The sequence below is a fragment of the Plectropomus leopardus genome, chromosome 20 (assembly GCF_026936395.1).
Source record: "Plectropomus leopardus strain MGB_pleo_1.0 chromosome 20, ASM2693639v1, whole genome shotgun sequence".
NCBI classification, from domain to species: domain Eukaryota; kingdom Metazoa; phylum Chordata; class Actinopteri; order Perciformes; family Serranidae; genus Plectropomus; species Plectropomus leopardus.
Window position 1 is genome coordinate 1,752,528 of NC_142195.1, and position 21,963 is coordinate 1,774,490.

General features: G+C 40.4%; 1 protein-coding gene across 1 annotated transcript in view; it reads right to left on the reverse strand.

Annotated features, from left to right (window-relative positions):
* Window positions 1-21,963, reverse strand: part of ror2 (receptor tyrosine kinase-like orphan receptor 2) — a 75,002-nt gene that overhangs the window by 3,794 nt on the left and 49,245 nt on the right. The window contains exons 3-8 of the mRNA XM_042509786.2: window positions 20,578-20,874; window positions 19,741-19,771; window positions 10,866-10,987; window positions 10,426-10,740; window positions 7,641-7,895; window positions 2,556-2,761 (exon numbers count right to left, since the gene is read on the reverse strand). Of these exons, the coding sequence (XP_042365720.1) occupies window positions 2,556-2,761; window positions 7,641-7,895; window positions 10,426-10,740; window positions 10,866-10,987; window positions 19,741-19,771; window positions 20,578-20,874 (1,226 nt within the window). The remainder of the gene's footprint in view (window positions 1-2,555; window positions 2,762-7,640; window positions 7,896-10,425; window positions 10,741-10,865; window positions 10,988-19,740; window positions 19,772-20,577; window positions 20,875-21,963) is intronic.

The window sequence follows — 21,963 nt, forward strand, 5'->3', positions numbered from 1 at the left end:
GTGTTCACTACATATAGTGTATTTTCACTGCTTTACCTTTACCCGTTAGACAGTGACTTCTGCCAGAGACATAAAGCTGTTACATTTCTCTCTTCAAAGCCAGACTCAATTGAGAAGAACAGTGATTTTATATTGGTGAACGCGGGAGCTGCTGGTCTACTGCTGCCTCCATCAGTCCCGATCACATTTTACCCCCCAATTCTAATTTGAGTCATCTAACTTTGAGTATCTGCCAATACTGAGTCCCGATCCAATACTTCTTTTTTTGTAAATAATACAGCTGCACAGTGCACACTTTAAGTAGGCTTCTTCAAAGTTATTTCATCAATCCAATAAATGGCCTATGCTTGACAATATGAATATATGAAAAGCTCTGCAATGCATTAACAAATTACTTTATTTATTTATTTATTTTACAAAATCAAGTACAAAATTAAAATCCTTCCCTTCAGTCTTGCAGCCTCGTTGCTGTCTCCAGTGAATGTCTCTGTACCTTTAAGAGAGTATTTTACAGTGTTTGTTGCTTCAGAGCAGCCTGTGTCTGAGTTTCCTGAATCAACTTTCTTCCCTTGAGTGTTTTTTCTGTCCTCCATACATCTTGTGGGTGGGTTACACTTCAGTAATACATAAGCCATGTTGGCTTTTTGCTCACATGACTGTAATTGTACTGAGCGTGGTTGTAGTAAGCTCTGCTCAACTGTCTGTCTCTCCTCCAAGCAGGGCAGAGAAACACAGTGTGGTATAGTTGAAGCAGAGGCGGTCCTGGGTAGTTTTGCGCCCTGGGCGAACCCCCCCCCCCAAAAAAAGTCATCCTAAAATCGTATTATCTAAGCATAATGCCTCAAATTTTAATAGTTGCTAGTTCAGCAAAGCTAAAAACCAAATACAGTCGTATTCTGTGGCTAAGTAGCAGCATATTAGCAAGAGGATAATAAATAGTGTATAAGCTACTGTTTCATTACGTACAATTAACGTCACTCGACCTGCATACCTTTTATCTTTTGAGCGTTTCTCCTCTTCTTCTTTCCCTTTCTTTCTGAACTGGACATCTGATGGTTTCTTTGGTCTTTTGTCCATGATACACCCTTGACTCAATTTAACATCATCACCTTTTCCCTTCGTCAAACGCCCATGTGGTGATGTTCAGCATATTCCAACATGCTCTTATTTTGAAAGGACTGCAACAGGAAGTAGTTCTGAGCGGAAGCTCTGTATTGCGTATTGAGAGTTATGCAGACGCTTGACGGATTTAATGCGGTCAGACATTAAAGTGAGTTCCAGTAAAAACCCGACAGTTGTGGCAGTTTTTACATTTTCACATAGCGCAATAAATGTAAAAGTATCTATGTTAATTTTATGAATGAAATACAATTTATTTGGAAGCAGCTGGGATCATAACAGGTCAGTCTATCCCTCACCCCCCTCCTTGCTTTTCCTCTGAGAGTTATCGCCCTCCTGTCTCCCTGCTGCCTTTTCTTCTGACGCACACAACCTGTAGACATGACTCTCAGCAGAAAGTTGACATGATAGTAAGGGCGCCCCGCACCTACTCCTCTAACGTGACGTGGAAATGAGCGGTAGAAAACTTGCGATTTTTATTTATTTATTTATTTATTTATTTTGCGGGTGCTCGTGCGCCCCCAAATAGATTGCGCCCTGGGCGGTCGCCCACATTGCCCATAGCAAAAACCGTCCCTGAGTTGAAGGCAAAATGTGAGACTCTCAGACTGAACTGAAATGAAATCAGTGCTCATAACTTAGGTAAATAAATAAATATACAGCCTCATATTGTGTTTTTGTTTATTTTTTTGTTTAGGGCAGAGACAGCTGAGTTGGAGGGGAGTTAACGAAGGCTGTGCACCATGTTGCAATGCATCAAAGTAGAAACATGTGTCATAGCTGACATAAAACAAAAGATTGGATCACTCTATGAGTTAAATATTTCAGATCCCAATGACCCAAAAAATGCCTTGACTGGCCCAGTAAATTTGGATTCATCATTGTCGCACAATAACACAAACTAACTAATTGATCGAGGCAGCAGTAGACTAGCAGCTCCTGTGTTCAGCAACCTAACATTACTGTTTTTGTTAATGGAGAATGGTGGCTTTGATGAGAGCATTAATGGGAAACTGAAGGGATTAACTGCTTCCCCATCAGAATGGTCTGTCTGATAGAAAGGTAAATCTGTTAAATACTGTCAATATAGCACATACATAGATTGATATGCCATTTTTTTTAGGTGGGATGTTTTTGTTTTGTGACAGACATATACTATATGTAATATACTGTCTATGGAGAAGTACCCCACACAAGCTAACTTCAAAAAATCTGAACTATTCCTTTAAATCTAGCTTAACAGCCTGTAGTAGTTCACTCTATCATAGTGCAAATTCCTCGAAATTGTGCTAAAAATATATTTTGTGCTAAAATGAATGAGGAAACTGTTTTCTAATGCTGTGCAGTCTGAACATAGCCATATATCACAAAGAATGTAAATAAAGTACTCCTCTGCACAGTGTGTGTGTGTGTGTGTCTGTGGGTGTGTGTATTACCTGGTGTTTTTGCTGGCTGAGCAGAGACAGCTCTGTGTCCTGGTTAGGTGAGCTGTTAAGCTGGCAGCGAAGTGGTGTGTCATTTGATGCCTTTTGCTTGTTGCGACACATGCAAACCAGAAAGAAGAGGCAGGCGATGACCAATGGGATGGCAATCGCAGGGATTAGAATGAACAGGATCTCCTTCCTGGGGTTCTCTGGAGGTGCTGGAGATAGTGAGATAATAGAGATAGTAGCAACTTTAGTTCTCTGATTTGTAATGCATGAACAGCATTCATTTGCTTTCTCTTTGAACACATCATCAGTGGTATTAAGATACATACAACAATCCTCCTGATTTAATGTTCTCCAATATGAATGTGATTTTTCCTGTCACAGCTAGAATAATCATTTCATGACCCTTCAACTGAGGTTTTACGAGACTACTCTGCTCAGTCAATCAACTGACACTAACATCCCCATGGATAATCCATCTTAAAAACCACATCCATCCTCATGGTGCAAGAATTGTGTTCTAATCAGATAGAGTTGGTGTGGTCATGGGTGGAGTTTGACATAATGGCCCCACCACCTCTTCTCAACAGGAACAAGAAACAGACTTTGTGGTGGTTTTGACTCTTTTTTTAATGGTTTTATGTGTCTCTTTGTAGACATTTTGTGTTTCATTGTAGTAGTTTGGTGTTTCTTCGTAGTTGCTTTGTAACGCTTTATAGTTGTGTTGTATCTCTTTGTAGTTTTATGTATCTTTGTAGCCAAATTGTTAGCATTTGTAGACAGTCTCCGTCTCTTTGTAGTAGTTTCTGTGTTTCTTTATAGTCAAGCTGTCTCATGATAGCAATTTTGTATCTCTTTGAAGTTGTTATGTGTCTTTTTGTAGTTGCTTTCTGTTTCTCTGTAGTTGTGTTGTGTCTCTTTGTAGTCTCTTTGTGTCTTTGTGGTTGTATTATCTTTCTCTGTAGTCATTTTGTGCCTCTTAGTAGTTGTTTTGTGTCATTTTGTAGTTACTTTGTGTCTATTTGTAGTCTTTGCATGTTTCTCTGTAGTCATTGTGTGTCTCTTATAAGTTGTTCTGTGTCTCTGTAGTCACTTTGTTTCTCTTTGTTGTTTCTCTGTGTCTCTTTGTAGTTATTTTCTGTGTTGTAGTCATTTTGTGTCTCTTTAGTCATTTTGTGTCCCTTTGAAGTTGTTATGTGTCTCTTTCTAGTTGCCTTGTTTTTCTTTGTAGTTGTTTTGTGTACTTTTTTATCATTTTGTGTCTCTCTATAATTGTTTTGTGTCTCTTTGAGATCATTCGGTGTCTCTTTGCGATCATTTGGCGTCTCTGGTTATTTTATGTTTCTTTGTGGTTGTTTTGCCCCTTTTGTAGTTATTTTGTCTCTTTAATACAGTTGCTTAGAATCTTCTTGTGGTCATTTTGAGTCTCTTCCTTCTCAGTATGTGTTAATTTCAGTTACATCCTGCAAGTGAAGGCCAGGGGGCCTCCTGGGCCTGTGTCCAGTAGGCCCATTTAGGGTGTGGTCTGAAGGAATCCAAATGTTCTATCCACTGAAAAGTAAATAAATACCATAATACTGAAACTACTGAGGGCCCGCTGAGATTTAGATCTCAGGTCTTAGAACTAAAAGTGAAACAAAGACACAAATTGTATTTCTACACTTCGGAAAACTTTGTGGAAAATGTGTCACTATAGATATAATCATAGCTGATAAGGTGCTTGGAGAATTTGGCTGGCTGTAAAGCTGAAGAAATCTTATGGCAACCAGTAGCAATATACTGTACACTATTTAGAGGTGATTCCCATTTTCCATCTCAAAAATCGAAGCTCTGACACCCTCTAACTGAACTAATTTAAACTGCACCTTACACAACAGCTGTACATTTTTGTGTCCTCTCGCAGTTTTTTTGAGCAGGAAACAGACTTTTTGTGCCTGACACTTAAAATAACTACACTTAAGTTGCAATAATTAGTAATGGTGGGCACATAAACAGAAATAGAGCATGCCACTAACCGCACCATTGAAACAGAGCGTTTTTTCAAGTTGGATCTGAAACTCCCACAGTTTACAGGAAGAAATAAAACCACACAGTTTATATGTTATGTGGACCACCTGCGTGACTTCATTAACTCACAGCCACCTGCTCCCAGCCAGTGGACCTGAGTGCTTTGGCAGAGCAAAGGAGGGACTAGCATAAGAGATGCCAGTTTGTGTGCCAAGAAAGGGGGAGAAAGTTTGGAATTACAGATGCTGACTTTCTGTTGACCTTCAACATTTTCCAGCAGTGACTGGTGATCATCCTGCCTGCAGTCTGATTGAGCCATGTGCTCCACCCTGAACTATGTACCATCGACAACAGGCAAATGTGAAGACTGTAGAGCAGCGATTCTCAAAATACAGCCCATGGGATAAATCTGTGCCCTGATAGGATGCTGAGTGGGCCCCAAACCATTTTATAATTCACAACAAAAACACAATGATTCACAGTATGAATTGTTTTTGTACATTTAGTATACATAAGGTAACAGAGTGCAAAAAAACCCCACCAAAATAGAGCTTGTTTATCACAAGAAGTGCCATTGGAGGATCCCCCACACCCCAGACAGAAGCCTTAGCTAAGCCTCTAATGTCTGAAAATCCTCAAAACATCCAAAATCCAAAATCTACGTCTACGTCTATGTCCTAAAATCATGGGAAGGTCCTATAATCTGAGTAATGTCAAAAAATCCTGCAAATGTCCTGATATCCCACTTCTTGCGAAAATCCAAGAAATATCCTAAAATCCTAAAACTGTCCTAAAATCCCAGAAGTGTGCTAAAATTCTGGAAATCTAAAATCCACCAAAAATGGCCTAAAATCCTAGAAACATCCTAAAATCCAAGAACTGTCCGAAAATCGTAGAAACATGTAGCAAGCTGATCATCCCTGATGCAGAGCCTGCCAATAGCTTCTACAGCACATCATCAAGCACCAGGACAATTGGACATCTAGAGAAATAAACATGTACAACAGTGTTTAGAACTGGCGGATGATATCCTTCATTATATTTGTAGCGTTATGTTACAAACTAGGTGCTGACAGATGACACACAGTGCTGTCCTGCACTACAGACCACATACACAGCTACCAACAGTCTCTTATTTCAGCTCCCTTCAGTCTGAAAGAATCTTGGTGGTGTAATCATGACAAAAGGTAATGTCTAAGTTGTCTTTCACACATTCAGTAAGTGATAATGATTGAGTAAACTGCCTAAACTGTTCCAAGAGAGGCAGCAGTGTCTGAGGTTCACACAAGCATTTTTAAGGCTCTGTTACATTCATACACATGCAGCCAGTAACACTAAACTATATTATTCCATACATGTTGACAAAAGATTATCATACATCACAGTGTCTAACGGTTGTGTGTACCCACAGTGGTAATGCGAGACATTTGTTCACACAACATGCAGGTCCCTGAGTCCTGAGGGCTGTCCATACCCATAATTAATAAAGTCCACAAGGGCCCTCAGGTGTAGACTTGAACAGACTTCAGTGATAAAATTATCCACAATTTCTTGCAATGCGGATGTCACGTTGTAGTTTCTTGAATTACTGGCCAAAAAATATATTGTGAATTTGAACAATCTAATTTTTCTTCAGTCAGGTACATCAGAAATAATGTTTAGCCAAATCGTGATACAGAAATATGTTGAAAGATAAGCTATAGAGGCAATAAAAATGCATTGTATTATTTTAGTCTTAATTGCTGTGCGATACATGTCAAGTACAGGCTAAAACATGGCTAAGAAAAAACAAAAGAAGGTAACTTGAAGCCTGTTTATCAGCAGCTTTATAGCTTTACGGTCTCGCGCCCTCGCAGACTTGACATGATGACAGTGAATATGTCATGGTATGTACGATTGAAGTCCGCTAGGGCTCAGTCCGCAAGTCCGGAGGGTGGAAATTTAGATGCTGCCAATATGTGCAGGCATGTGGTGTTCTTCTATGGTGTGTCACTACAAAAATACACTGCCAGCTACTGTTATTGCAGTTGTTGGTATTAGGCGGTATGGCTCTGTACTGGGGTCCGCCTGCCCTTCCACGTGCTTACGTAGAAAGCGTTTAACAGGAACAATGCACGTTCCTGCCCTTCCTGTGCATACAAGGAAAGCCTGAGGCAAGGAGGGGAGCAGCAGCGAAAAGAGAACAAAACCCCCAGAGGAGGCATCAGTGACGACAACAACATTGAGTAAGTCAGAACAGCAAAAGAGGAGGAGGCAGGGAGGAGGAGGGTGCAAAAGTGGCATGCAGAGGGAACAGCAAAGAGCAGGCAGGCTAGAGCAGCTTATATAAGGCGCTGCAAGTGTATTTAACGAATCAGATGCTTAGTGGTGAATCAGCTGGCCATCAGCTGATGAGGGCTTGCATGATATCAGCTGTTATCAACAGTAGCAGCACTTGACACTGTGGCCTGCCTGAACTAATGCCATGCTCAGTTTCGGGTTGTTTTTGAAGATCTGTATGTGTATATGTACACAAGCATCATTTTCACAATATTATCATATGAATACAGATTTTTTGAGAAATGCAAAGGAAAGACTTTTTTCACTTTTAGTGAGGCTGTTCTCATCTAAACATGGACTAATTCTCCCTCCCTGTGTCCTTATGGCTCCCAACAAAGTCCGCCCATCCAGTGCAACAGCTTGATCCCCTCTTGTCTGATTGCCCACTTGCTGTATACCATTAGTGGGGATCCTTTCGCGGTCAGCTGCATTCAGTCCAAACCCCACACAACTTTTCCCGATGTTGATAAGTGTTTCTCTATCGTAGGAAAGCAATGCCTCAGCAGAAGGGGTCATGGAGTTGAAGAAAAATAAAAAAATACAGCAAAAAAGTAGCAAGGATTTGAGGAGCTACATGCTGCTGCATCTACATGCCCTGCCATCGTCATAGCAACAGAAATCCTACCTGACAAGGACACCTCTTTATCTTTTATCAATTAATGTTTTGAGGCACAGAAAGGCAACAGGCCTCCGAGTTAGAGTAAGCTGAAAATGTTGACAATCTAAGTAAGTATTAGGGTGCATTTCTTGTGTCATGGCACTTACTGCAGGGATGGATGTCACACAGGTCTACTCTGACCTTAGGGTCCAGAGTGAAGCACCAGGGTGCCTGCATCTGGCCCCCCGGATTGCGACAGAAGTTGTGACTCCCCCAGAGCTCGGGGTACTCCTGGGACAGGTGGTGGCTGTGGGGGTACTGAGCACTCCATGGCTGGCAGTGATGACCGGACTTAGTGACGCTGACCGTGCCTCTGTAGTCAGCCCCGCTTCCATTGTAGCAGCTGTGGTCTGTGGGGGAGTCTGTGGAGCACACAGAGACTCAGTGTGGATGCTCCTGCATTCTACAGGAGAGCTGACTGACATTTCACAGGTTTACGGTTTCGTTTCTCCCCCCTTCAGAATTGCTCTGTTTTTTAGCTGGCACAGTGAGTGACACATCAGACTGTTGTTCTAATGTTATTCATAATTAGCTTGTTCTTTTCATGTATTACATTATGGAGCATAAAGCTACAGTTGGTAACCTTGATAAAAAATTACTTTTTTTCATATTTGCTGTCACTACATCCACACAGTCCCACATGAGCCAAAAAAATCTGCAGCTGAAGGAAAACCAATGGGAGCAGAGGAGTCTCTGTCGCAGCTATCAGTCATGTCAGTCACTGCTCATAAACTGCTGTCAGACTGTCAAAGTCTGCAGCGCTGATCAAATATAAATCAAGATTCTGTTACTGCATTGGCTATTATACATATTACACATATAATACTAGATATTTTAGATTGCTGTTTAGCTGTAAAATAAGTAAGATTTTCTCCGTTTGTTGTGCAATGCTTAATTTTGCCTCAATGGTTTTTATTATAGCGGCTAGGTCACAAACTTTGTCTTTTACAGCCAAACAGTATGATGAAATAGCTTCACATTAAAATCACAACATGTTACTGTTTTTTCATGTCTGTTGTGGTGCAAGATACACTTGCATTGCTGCCTTTTTTCATGCTAAGCTAAGCTAGCCAAATCCTGACTCCAACATAGAAAGAAAGCTAATAAAAGTATTTCCCAAATGTTAAATGATTCCTTTAGCAACAAGAAATTTATAACATGGGATAGAGTGCTGCAGGAATGAGTCCTGAGCCTGGAAAGTTAACATTTCTGCACTCCTGGTTCCCTCATCTCAAAGTCAGTGGGCTTTTGGTAAGATGCCTGAAATAAGGTCTCTGGTAAACACAAGCTGAAGAGACTTTAATGTTTTTCTCTACAACATAAAATACAATAGTAAGTTGCCCACTCATGAGTTTGGAAAACTTTAGGTGTAGGTTTCAAAAAAGTCAATTGCGTGGCTAAATGAGACAACAGAACGTCATCAAGCCGAACGTGGCTTTCGAGCCTCACTGTGGTGGCAGCGTTAAGTCATATGACTGTAGTGTGGTTCGTTGAAAGTCTTTGGCTTTTTACTTCTGGGGATTACATTTATGCTACAAAAATCCTAAAAGTGGTGTTCATTAGTAAGATTAGCTTGCTGAACAAAACCATCAAAAATCCAATGGAAAAATCCCATAGACTTTTTGACAAGGTAACCAGGGCGACCTCCACATCAACCGATAAAAAAAATGTCAATGCTGCAGCATTCTATGTGACAAGCCTTGAAGTTGTAAGTGAAGTGCCACATCTGACAGGATTTACATATCAGATTAAAGCCTAAGGAAACGTGACTTGAAACAGTAACAATGTACATATTATATCAAAGTTGAGTGTCTCATTGTCTCTCATCTACAAAAATATGAGTGAAAATAAATGTTCCTAACTTTTAGAAAAATTAGTTGAAAACAGCTCCTTTTGAGAATGACAGCATTTCTCCAGACTATGTGGGCATGGCAGATCACTTTTTGAGTGACACCTCCTTGGATCCCACCTTTGTCAACTGTCTCCCATCTCCACCATGACAACTATAAAGCAAAGCAAAGTTGGCGTCCTACAGCGCTATCTGTTCCAGCCATCTGACTCGTGCTGCATTCCTAAATTCAGCTGCAGCTTGACACTAAAATGAGAGAGCTGTTGTTTGAAGCCACGGAGTGTTCTGTTTCTACATGAATTAACAAAGGGTTAAGATCATCACACATTCACTCTGCACTTTGTTGCTCCTTCTACCCAGATAGAGCGTCCAGAGTCGCTCTGACACTCCCAGAGTGCACTGCTCTGGATAACAAAATGGTACATTCCAATAGCCCTCCGAATTTACCAACAAGTCCAGTTTGTGCCAGAGTGCTCCCACAAAGCTGACGTTAAGTTTTTGATTGGCTTTATTCATAATATTTATACTATTATACATGTAAGACCTTAAATTACATATTAAGAAACTTATTTGAGTTCCAAGTGTGTCCACAGACAATATGTGATTCTGTACAAGCTCTTCCTAATCTGCACCTGCCTACAGCTGACAGGTCTCCAACATTTTCAGTGTTTCCCACACATATACTCTTCCTAGGCGGCCCGCCCAGATACACTGAGACCCGCCCAGGAAGATAAGATCGGAATTCCACAGTTTTTTCCAATCAACGATGTAATTTATACAGCGCACACAGACCGAAGGCCGCCAGAGTCTCAGTGGAGCTGAACTTATAATTAAGAGCTGTATTAAAACACTGTTGAGTTATTTGTAGCACAGTAGCGGCAGAGACGCGCAGCAGAACGTCAGGCGCATTAAAAGTGAAACTGAACCGTTCATTCTGCTGGGACTAAAACTGTCTTTCAGTTACAAAAATCTGCAAATACCTTGATTCATATCATGAGCAGGGTGCTTTTACATCAGTATTTATAATGTGTGAATCCACTTACATGGACCCAGTTTTTCTGGAGGCACTCCTATCCTCATACAGGAACTATCATCTGGCGTGCCCGGCCGAGGCAGCAGGTGGCAGCTGGGCAGCTCCAGCTGCATGAGGATCATGGGATTGGATCTGGCAATGGTGTACTCGGTGTGGCACAGGTCGTTCTCCAAGGCCTCACACTCATCTCGACAAAGCTGACGCCGCCGGGGGCCCCGGTTCCCCTCGTCACACAGAGGGAAGACGTAGTAGCAGAAGGACGGGATGGCAAACCTGGAGCACTGATCTGACAGGTGGGTGGAGGTGCCGATCATAGTGAAGGCAGCTTGGAGGGAGGAGACAGAGACGCAGGTTTGAACCACAAGTTTATGTTATCTCAGATATCTAATACACAACTGTTTATTGATAACAAATCAATATGTTAATAAGAGACTTAGCTGATTTTAGTACCTGTGATGCGGTTTTCACTCTCCCCCTGCATCTGCAAAGACTCAACATAAATGCTTTGATTGCCGATGAAGCGAGCACAGGCAATGCCTCGGTACGGCTGACAGAAACCTTTTTCACGGGACCTGAAAAAAAAAACACATTAAGCTTTTAACAATTTCTTTTTTAAAGAAGAGTAAGAAAATCTATCACTCACTCAATTCAATTTTATTTATAAAGTCCATTATCCCAAAACACAGTTTGCCTCAGAGGGCTTTACAGCATATGACATCCCTCTGTCCTTAGACCCTCACATCGTCCTGCAAGACTAAAAAGTACATTTCCAGATGTACTTTCTACATACAAGTATAATAATTTGTGATAAAAACTCTAATTAAGCAAAATCACATGAGAGGGAGTGCTGTTGTACTGTATATCATCACGGCTGTGATATGGTCATCGGCACAAGACTGCAGGCTCTATAACACTGCTACAATCTACGGTAACCTCAGATGACTACCTGCTGTTAATGTAAGCCAAATTAATGGTTTATAACAGCTGTAAAGCTGAGTAATACATGCGTAGCTAAAAGTCCCAGTGGTGTTGTACTGTATATCAGCACTCAAGAGGAATGCCTCTAGACCAATCAAATGGCTTGATCAGGAGCCATGTCAGCCACGCATGTAGACAGTCATCTAACCCTCCTTGTTTATAGGAGGCATAAACGACAGGAGAGCAGCTTTCACTGCAATGAACGAGCCCCAATATTTATATTTCTCAGCCATTGTTTTAAAAAACATGTCTGCAACTCATCTGCTCTACACACACACACACACACACACACACACACACAGACACACACACACACAGAGATATCAAGCCAACTGCTCGTCCCTTGCTGACTGTAAATGACTGTGTGGATGTCTCATTCCTTGAAAACATTAAATATTTTACTATTCTTATTCATCTTTTCTCATTTTTTTTCTTATCTCAATATGAGAGCTGTAAAACATTATGAAATGGGAAAGTCATTAGCGAAAGGGCCTCTGGCATTCCTTCGATGAAGACAAGCAGGTCTGCTGGAAGTGTTGCTCACTGTAGAGCTCTGCATTCACTCCTGGGATTTTATTCAAGGACTGATATTAGACATGCTGGATGAGTGAAGAACCAGTAGATAACTTAGGAGTGTCAAAGTTCATGTTTGGGAACACTAGTTTAATCAAGTACCACCTTGTGGCTGTATGCCAGACTCATGTATGTAGTGAAGAATTTAAAGGAATTTGATAAAAGTTATTAAGTGTTTTTTTGGGGGAAAACATGGATCTTTCCCCCAGAAGCACATAAGATCTCTACAATCAGCACAGTTTACAGATTAGTGTCACCAATTCAGTCTGCGACCAAATAAGTTATGATGCTGATGATGTTTTTTTGCAGAACATTATGGTGTGCTTGTTGACCTTTGACCTTTTGGATATAAAACACTGTCGCTTCATCATTTTATCCTATTAGACATTTGTGTGAAATTTTGTCATAATTAGTGTAGCATGGCTAGCATAGCATGACTAGCATAGCATGGCTAGCGTAGCAGAGTTCTTGCGTAATGGCCAAAAACATTTTTAAAACGTTTCATGGGGATGACCTAACATTGTTGAGTCCTAAAAGATGTTTGTGCTACTAAAGAAATTCCCTCAAGGCATTCGTGAGTTTCCACATTTACTGGAATGGGATGAACCGATGGATGGACATCCCAAAAACAATGCCTGTCGCCAGCACAGAAGCATAAAAACAATCTTAACTTGAGGTCCATATATCAGCCAAACTATTAGTCATCTAGCCAGAATCTAAAAGTCAACGTGGGGGCTACAAGGGGTATGTCCCCTGCACTTTTTTAAAAAAGTAGTATCTGATCACTCAAATTTTTACAGTCCACAAACTAAAGTGATGTTTAAAAAAAACAACCTGTGGACCAGGTGGAAACAGCGGCTGCTCAGCCTCCCAGTCCACACAAACAGAATTTGATTCAGACTGAAAACACCCAAACCCTCAGACCTGCTGCCTGAGGCCACATTTATTAAAACTGAATTCAGCAACTGTCTCACACAGACCACAAGAGTTTGTCCACAAATGAATCAATGTTGGCTTCCATGGTAACATACACAGTGGGTGAATTGAAAAGTGTGATGGCTGCTGGGAGAAAATGACTTCCTGTAGTACTCTGGCTGCTGCTCGAAACCTTCCCGAAGCGCTGTGCAGAATCTGACTCCCATTCCAAGATCCTCCACTGTCCCAATACCAAACTGAGCATTGTGCAGTCACAACATGGTCTAAGTCACCTATTGAAAAAACTAAATGTGCAAATTGCTGCCATTCGTTATTGCTTAATATTATTATTAAGCCTGTGACTCTAATAGCTAACACTAAATACCTGGCATTAGACTTTTACACTGAATACTGTATACTGAAAAGTAACACATTAGCATGTAGATCACCACTGACCAAAAACAATTCACAGTTGACATTTAGCTGTATAATGTGAAAACAACACTTAAGTATACAATTTGAATTTGACAAGCATTCATTATGATGTGTAATTGTGTGCAGCTTTTTGTTCTGTGTTTTGTGTGTAATGTGCTTTATTTGTAGATTGTGTGTCTTTTTTTTTCTTATTGTACAATTTTTATTGTGCTGTGTGTTTCTTCTGACCTGCAGAGGGACTGCAGATGTGAATTAGCTCTAAGCTATAATCAGGTCCGGTGCATCAAATGGTAACATTTATGTTTTAGGATCAATTTTAATTAAATTTCTTCTTAAACCACATTTAAGAAAAATGACAATAAATCTACCTTGTACCTTAAACTGTTTATGATCCCTATTAAATAAAATAAATAAATAAAATTACTCATAAATAAAGAAAAGAATAGTTTACATTCAACACTGGGCACTTCACATCTTTCATCATGTCATCACGTCGATATTTGCTATTTTTTAAATATAAGTTTGTGTTTTGTGTTGTGGAGCTAAAGTCTACACAGCTGTCTGTATGTGTCTGTTCTCCATCTGGTAGCACAGTTTCACATGTCATCATGCTGATATATATAAATATATATATATATATATATATATATATATATATAAAACATACCATCTATGCAAAACCTGTATGTTGGTTGTTTGTCAATAAATAAAACAAATATAAAAGGAGTGTGTGGTGTGTGGCTGTAGGATAGGCTGTAAAGCTCGGAGACGATGTTGCTTGGTTGACCCTCCAGGGGTCAGTGCACAGTTACACACAGGCCTCCCCAAAAAGTATACACTCTGTGTTAAGTCACACGTCATTCAATTCTTTTCTACAACAAACAGATTGAGGTACTTTATTGTTATCTAAATCTGTTGGTGTAATTAATGTATTTGCTAACAAGGCAGAACATGAATGTGTCTGCTGCTACATCCAGTAAGCTTTCTAATATTATTATGTTTAATAGATGATCTCAACACATCTCTGGTATGAAACCAACGTCGAAACAGTTGCTTCACTGAAATATTGTTGATTAGCCATGAAGATGTTTGTTGAATGCCCTTTGTTAGCCATGCTACAGCCATGACTCACACTGTAACAGTTCTGACTCCTATGCACTTCATTTGTAACAACGGACAGCATCTCCACTTTAGAGTTAATACCTCATGACTTGTTTTGTCTATCAAAAAACATCAAGTAGTTTCTGACAGCAGACAAATGTAGGTTGTTTGCCTGGAAATATTACATATGTAGGTAAAACGATCTCTGAGGAGTGAAAAGTGAACAAAATTACATTGTGGCTACTCTCCCCTGACCACAGAGTAACGGCAGGAGGCTGTGGCTGCATGCAGCATGTTGAGCTGCAGGCTCACTGTTGCTGCTGAACAGGATGTTGTGTTGGTTAAACCATCTGATCTGAACTTGTTTTCACACTTGGCCCCTTGCTGAGGTCAGTCTTATGTCGTGTTTGTACTAGAGTTAGTCCCCCAGCCTGACTTAAATCTTAATCCAAAGACCAACAGGCTGAGCCCAAAGCTGGGTAACACATAGTCCAGCCTGCATGCTAAGTAAAATCAGCCTCTCAGTTAAAGCCAGCTAGTAATGATGTACTGGCTGCTCTGTCCTCTTCTGTGAACACAGGATGCTGGAGGGCTTTTTGCTTTTGATTACCCACAATCTGATTTATGCAGCACAGGTAATTTCATTGCGCTGATGGGAAGAAACACTGACAATGACTCTCTTTGTCCACGTTATTCTATTCTTATCGGCAGCACTTGAATTTGGATGCTGCTGATACAGAGCTTTTTGCTGCTTTTGATTTTCTGTTATTGCATACCACCACATGCTAATAAATGAAAGTAGCCATGTTGTATTCTATCTATTTCAAGTATCGGGCTTTACCCCTTCATCCCTATCAGAGCACATCTAGAAAGAAAGTGTGTTTCTGTCACTTAAATGCAATCATTTTGGATCACACCCACCAGTAGGCAGGTTTCCAACAGCCCTAAATTTGTGCAAATTAAAACTGTGAAAATAAAATGTGCCTAATGAAAACATGTCAGTTTTGAAAAAAACTCCCATTTATCGCAAATAAAGTTTTTACGCTTACATAAGGTGGTAATTAATCCATTAATCGATCGTTAAATTTACCAATAACCAAAGAAGGAAAGTGCTTGCGATTTGCAACCCTACCAAAAAACCATTGACTTCAAGAAAAAGGAAACGAAAGTGCAAAAGTGATAACTCACTAGGACTCATTCTTGCACTCTGTTTTTTTGGTCACGGCAGCATCTGGTCCAAAAACGTCATTTTACATTGCAGCAAAAGTTGAGCCTGGTTCAACTCTTTGTGGGACAACCTTGTGTTTTGGCACTTCTGAGTGAAACAATATCATTTGGCAGCTGAACAGTGCTCAATGCTGAGCATCAGCGCCGTGTGACCTTTTCACTCCACTTAAGTTCAACTGGAAAAAACTCTGTCCTCCTAAACAGTGAGTGGGGAGTGATGGCTTTATTTCTGCCATGAACTGCTGCCTCTTTTTATCTTAAGGCAGATGGTGTGAGTGGATCAAGCAGAGGCAGAGCTCATGCAGTGTCTTAAATGGGCTTACTCTTTAATTTATTCCTTCCTCCTGCCTGTCAAACTGTGAGTCATCTGTGAAAGAGCATAAGAAATTTATTTTCATATGCACTATAGTTTGGTTGTACAGTCTATATCAGTATTAGTACTGTGTGCCAGTTTCTTTACTCTTACATATACAGTCTGTGTCAGTCTGTGCACTATACACATTAACAGGCACTGATATAGTGATGCACTGTTATGAGTGTTATGAAGCACTGTGTTATATAAAAGTGACCGACAGGCCGACAGTTTCAAGGTGGGCATCCAAGCTTAGTGTCACTAATTCAGTATCTGACCATATATCTCCCCTTCTGTTCCTGAGATATAATGTTAAATAATAGCCAGAAAATATTATGAAATCACAATAAAATTGACCTTTGACCTTCAACCATCATAACCGAATCAGTTCTATCTCGAGTCACGTGGACATTTGTGCCAAATTTGAAGAAATTTCCTCAAGCTGTTTTTGAGATATCGCATTCACAAGAATGAGATAGACAAGGTCACAATGACCTTGACCTTTAACTTTTGACTAACAAAATCTAATCAGTTCATCATTAAGTCCAAGTGGACGTTTGTGCCATATTTGAATACATTTGCTCAAGGAGTTCTTGAGATATCAAGTTCATGAGAGTGGGACAGGCAACCCAGAAGGAAATCATTAGTAGCAGCCTGTAAAGCAGCAGGACTACCGCTTCCTTTTACAAACACACAGTTGGTCTACTCAGTATTGTAATGCAATTGTTACAAATAAAACCAGTGATCTTATACTGATAATGTGACACATTCTGTTACTTTGACTTCTCTGATGAACTACACAAGAAAGCATACATGTATACCAGCTGTTGCTTAAAGCCTCTAGAAATCCAAATTACCAAAAACTTTCTTAATATGTAATTTAGGGTCTTACATGTATAATCAAAAGCATCAAAAACAACATTAGCCTCAATCCAAATTTGAAATATTGTCATTTTAGTTTTTTCAGTTTCCTGAAGCTGGGTTGATTTGGGTGTGGTTAAACCCCAATCAATATCACATAATTTGGATAAAGCCAATCAAAAATTCAAAGTCAGCTGTCAGTTGATACTAATAAAACGTGACAAACTAAAACCTCTCAATGCTCCTTTCAATAGGGTGCATTCAAAAACACTCTGAGTGTTGGTGAGCAACCGGCACAAACCGGCCAAGAGTCGGAGGGCTGGAACAGATAGCACTGTACCATGCAGACTCTGCTTTGCTCCATGGCTGTCATCATGGAGACGAGAGACAGTTGACAATGGCGGGATCCAAGGATCTGTCAATTAAATTGTCATCTGCCAGGCCCACACAGTCTGGAGAAATGCTGTTATCTTCAAAAGGAGCTGTTTGAACTCGGTTTTCTAATAGTTGGGAACATTTATTTTCACTCAGATTTTTGTAGATACTTAATGAGACACTAAACTTTGATATAATCTGTGCATTCTTTCTATTTCAAACCACATTTCCTGAGGCTTTAAATAGACAAAAGGCACTGCACCCTCCCCAGTGCCCCCTAAATGAATACTCCCCCCTCCCACAGCTCAAGATCAAAGACATGACATGAGTCATGTTGCTTGCTGATGAGATAAGCTGCCTGGAAGAGGCCTTCAGAAACAGTTGGTCTGACTGTGGACATGAATCAGCATTCTTTCCATTTCAGAGCCGGCCTGTCCAAACCACTGGCTAGTGTCTGACTGCTGGTCCAGGAATCTATTCTGAGCCCATCCTGGGGACTCAAAGCCACAGAGAGAGAGAGAGAGAGAGAGAGAGAGAGAGAGAGAGAGAGAGAGAGAGAGAGACTGCATGCCTGCTACCCTCATGACTTGGTTACATCAATCAGGGCAGCATAGCACAATATCTCCACCATTCCTAATAGTCAGTCAAAGCAGTGTAAGTATGAGAGCTGACATGTCTTTGCATGCCCATTTTAGCTTGGGGCTCTTCTAACACCACAAACACATCTGGACTCCTAACATCCGAGGAGGTTTATCAGTCATTTCATAAATACCAAACTTGCAATCCATCCTCACCACAATGAAACTTTAGAACTCTTTACTCCAGTTTAATTAAGTACAGGGCTGATAGCTGTGGTCATTATCAAATCTGAATTTTAACCTTTAAGTCTGACCGCATGATCATTCTTAACCTAAACATGATCTAAAACCAAATATAACAAATAAGAATGCAATGAGTTCACCAAACATTTTACATGATTTACAGACTTGATAGCACTGAAAGATTACTCCATAACCCATCTGGTATTTTGAAAGATGAAAAATATATTATAATACTCATGTAATATACAGTATCATATTAACAGTTGATCAAACAGACCAAAAAATGGGCACTATTCCTAACAATTAGCAGTTAAAGTAGCTTTATGTTTTGGAAAAACTCTTGATTAAAACCAAGAACAGGGTTTTTGTACATTAGTCATTTTCTAGATTGCATCATGATCACATCCCTACTCATCATATTTTGACGGCTGGGCAGAAACCCCTCGTGTGACTATGGGTAGTTTTTCCTCAGTCGATGTGAGGGTCTAAGGACAGAGGGATGTCGTATACTGTACAGCCCTCTGAGGCAAACTATGATCTTTCATAATGGGCTTTATAAATAAAATTGACTTGACTTGCCATGACCATAGTGCCACCAAAACAAACAAAACAAGACTTTGACCTTGGAGGCCGCAGTTAATATCCCATACGAAGTCAACATTCTAAACACTTTACATTAATACCCCTTTTTTAATAAAATTAGCGCATGTACGTGTATTTTTTAAATACAGGTAAATCAGCTAAAAATAGACTACAGACTCTTTAACCAAAGTCAGTAGAGTGTACACAGCTGTGCAGCAGACAAGTATGCCTTTCTGTGTGTGTGTGTAGTTTTTTTGTTTTTTTTTTTGGTGTTTCATATTTGATGTCACAGACAGGCAAGAGAACAGGTAAACAGTTACTTCTCTTTATATATCTCTTACTTATTGGGTCTCCCTTAAAACTCCCTTCAAACTTGGTGCTGACTAATTTTGGTCCATGTTTGAGCGCTGCTTAGGTGGAGACGGACAGTAATTAGTGGCGGCGCTTCACTGCATCTCACTGGTTAAGGAGCTGAAATTAACACTTTCACTTACGTGTTGTGTTTCCTTCACTGCTGATCGGCGCTGAAGTTAATAAATACCCGAGACAACTGCGGGGTCATCTGACCGGGGTGTGAATGCTGATTGTAACCTTTCTCATAACATTAAAAGGCAAGATGTTAGCGAGTGTTAGCTGTTTTTTTGTGCAGTGGAAAAGTGGCATCAGTGCTGCCGGGTTCTCATGGTTGTTTTTGTGCCTTCATTCTGATGGAAGCAGCGTGTTCAGGCATGTTATGGCAGAAATACGATTTAACTAGAAGCGCAGATGGTCAGCAGAGGAGTGAGTTCTGCTGCAGTAGAGGTTTGAGAGGTTTCCTGCTGTGAAAGCCTAATTCAGCTGAAATGCATTGTAACTGCCGTCGAGCAAACCACAGACGCTGCTCTCTGTCAAAGGCACTAAAAACACTACAAAGACACTACTAACTTTTTATAGCCATGTCAGGGTTACAGGGTGTGAGTGGTTGATGCTTTAAAGATCTTACTTTCCAAACTTGTTTAAAAGACTCTGGTGGAAATATCCCATATGAGGTTTTTTTTCTTTTGCTGTAGGACATTTATTTGCATACTCTGACAAACATGATCATTGTTAGAAGGTGTTTACTTACGACTCATCCGGGCCATGTGTGGGCATCTGCCCTGTGAGGATAGACATAAAACAATGAAAACGTTAATATAACGTTAGAAAGTGTGTTAGCACATCACTCATACTAACAAGAGACCTGCTTAACTTAAGATCATATACAGAGACCAACATAGGTTTTAGAAAGCTACACACCCGAGACACCTTTCACAAGCTATTTAACCCTTTGAAACCTGAGCAAACTGGTTTGATCGATTTGAAAAAACATGAGGAAAGGACAACGACCAGCGTCCCCCAAATTTCAAGAAATCAGCAAAATGTGACAAGAAAATGACAATAAAAGTAGCAAAAAATTAATAAAAGGAGAGGTGATGAATTATTTATGAAATACAATATTTATAATTACAATAATTTTAATATTAAACAAATATTACAGAGGAATTAAAAAAAAAAAAAAATACAATCCAGCACTTTTTGGGTGATTATTTTTTTTTCTTTTTCTTGCTTTTTTCCCGGTAATTTTCTTGTAATATTTTTTAATAATTTCATACAATTTTTTTTTGTCCATATCTTGTTGCTCATTGCTTTCTCCCCATGTTATTTAAAATAAATCAAACCAATTTTCCCAAGTGTCAAGATTAAAGAAGCCCTGTGAATTTGACTTTAGAGTTTTTACAGTGCAGGAAATATTTAAGGGTCAGTACTGACACCAACCGTCACAACCAACACTTGTTCTCTGCACAAACTGCTGACTTCACTGAGACTTTTTGCAAACAGATGTTGATCAGACAATCAGAAGGAGGGTTTCACTTCTCTCTGAATAAAAATAAGTCAATGTATAAATATATGAATGTGATCTTACCAAGTTTGACGTACAGGACGCCTGTGGCAGAGATGACCTTGAGTGAGTTGGAGGCGACACACTGATAGTAGCCTGTGTCTGTAGTGTCCAGGTCCTGTATGCGGAGCTTGGATCCGGCCTCGGTCTTGCGGATGGTAATGCGTCCCTGCTCCTGAACCACAGGGGCATCATTCTTCAGCCAGCGGATGGACGGCCGTGGGTTTCCCGTCACTTTGCAGTGCAGCGTGGCTGTCTGGCCCTGAAAGTGGGTGATGTTGTTGACTGGCTCCTGGAACTCCAGGAAATAACCTTGTGGAGCTGAAACATAAAGGTTACAGGAAGCGTTCAAACTGGGAAACAGGTGAAAAAGGGGTCTACAGAAAGCGGACACTTCTAGAGTGCAGCATTATTTTAGGCAGGACATTAACATCGTGTATTTCAGTCATGCCTCACAATCATTGGCTTATTCTTCAGCAGCACCCAGTCATATTCATGCAGGTGCAGCATAGCCATGATAAGTCTCCTCCTCAGTTAAGTTCTCCAGCTGAATCCTTGTTGCTGCTCTGATTCTTAGAAGTTCCCACAAACATTTCTACTAAATCTAAATGTATAGCCTTTGTCGGCCAACAGAAGGAAGTACCTCAACTGTCCAAAGTCAAAGCCACAGGCAACAGTTAGCCAAAATTTGTACCAGATGAGTCCACTGAGTTTATTCAGGACTGCTCAAATAAAACTTGAGTCATGGTCTATTTCCTGCTACGCACTGCCCTTGGCAAGGTATTTTCATTAAAGGTGCATTTTGTAATACTGTGACTTCAGTTTGAAAAGTTCGAAGTAAACCTATCAGCAGAGTGTGAAGAAGTGACATCTTTGACATTTTGTTCAAGATACCTTGAGCATTGCAGAGATATCCAGTGCTAAGCATCCAGAGATGGCCCATCCCTGGCTGTAATTTCACATGCTGACCTGAGAGGCGACAGTGAGTCACTGTAGCCTCTAGTGTGCCGCAGGAGAGAACGAAGAAGCTGAATTAATTAGTTAGCGGGTAAAGCCTCCTGCAGACTGTGAGATTTTTGCAAATTTATAATCGAGCCTTCGCTATAGCGGCATTTATGTGTGTCTGGAAAAATTTTGGGAAGGAGAGGAGGAGAATGTGGACGCTGTCATGGCTGGGGAAAAAGGCCAACTTGGCAGTATTGGAATGAGAGCACGAAGTAAGTATTAGTGTCTATTAGAATTTAGCATTTAGCAGAGTCGCACTGGTCAGTGCGTCATTTCATGCTCCATTTCTATTGGTTGATTAGTAGATGTAGGTCTTAACAGATGTCACATGGTGAGATTCTCATCCCAAATTTCTGACACTGTCAGATATTTATCCCAGGCTTTCTTTGATCACACGACCGTTAC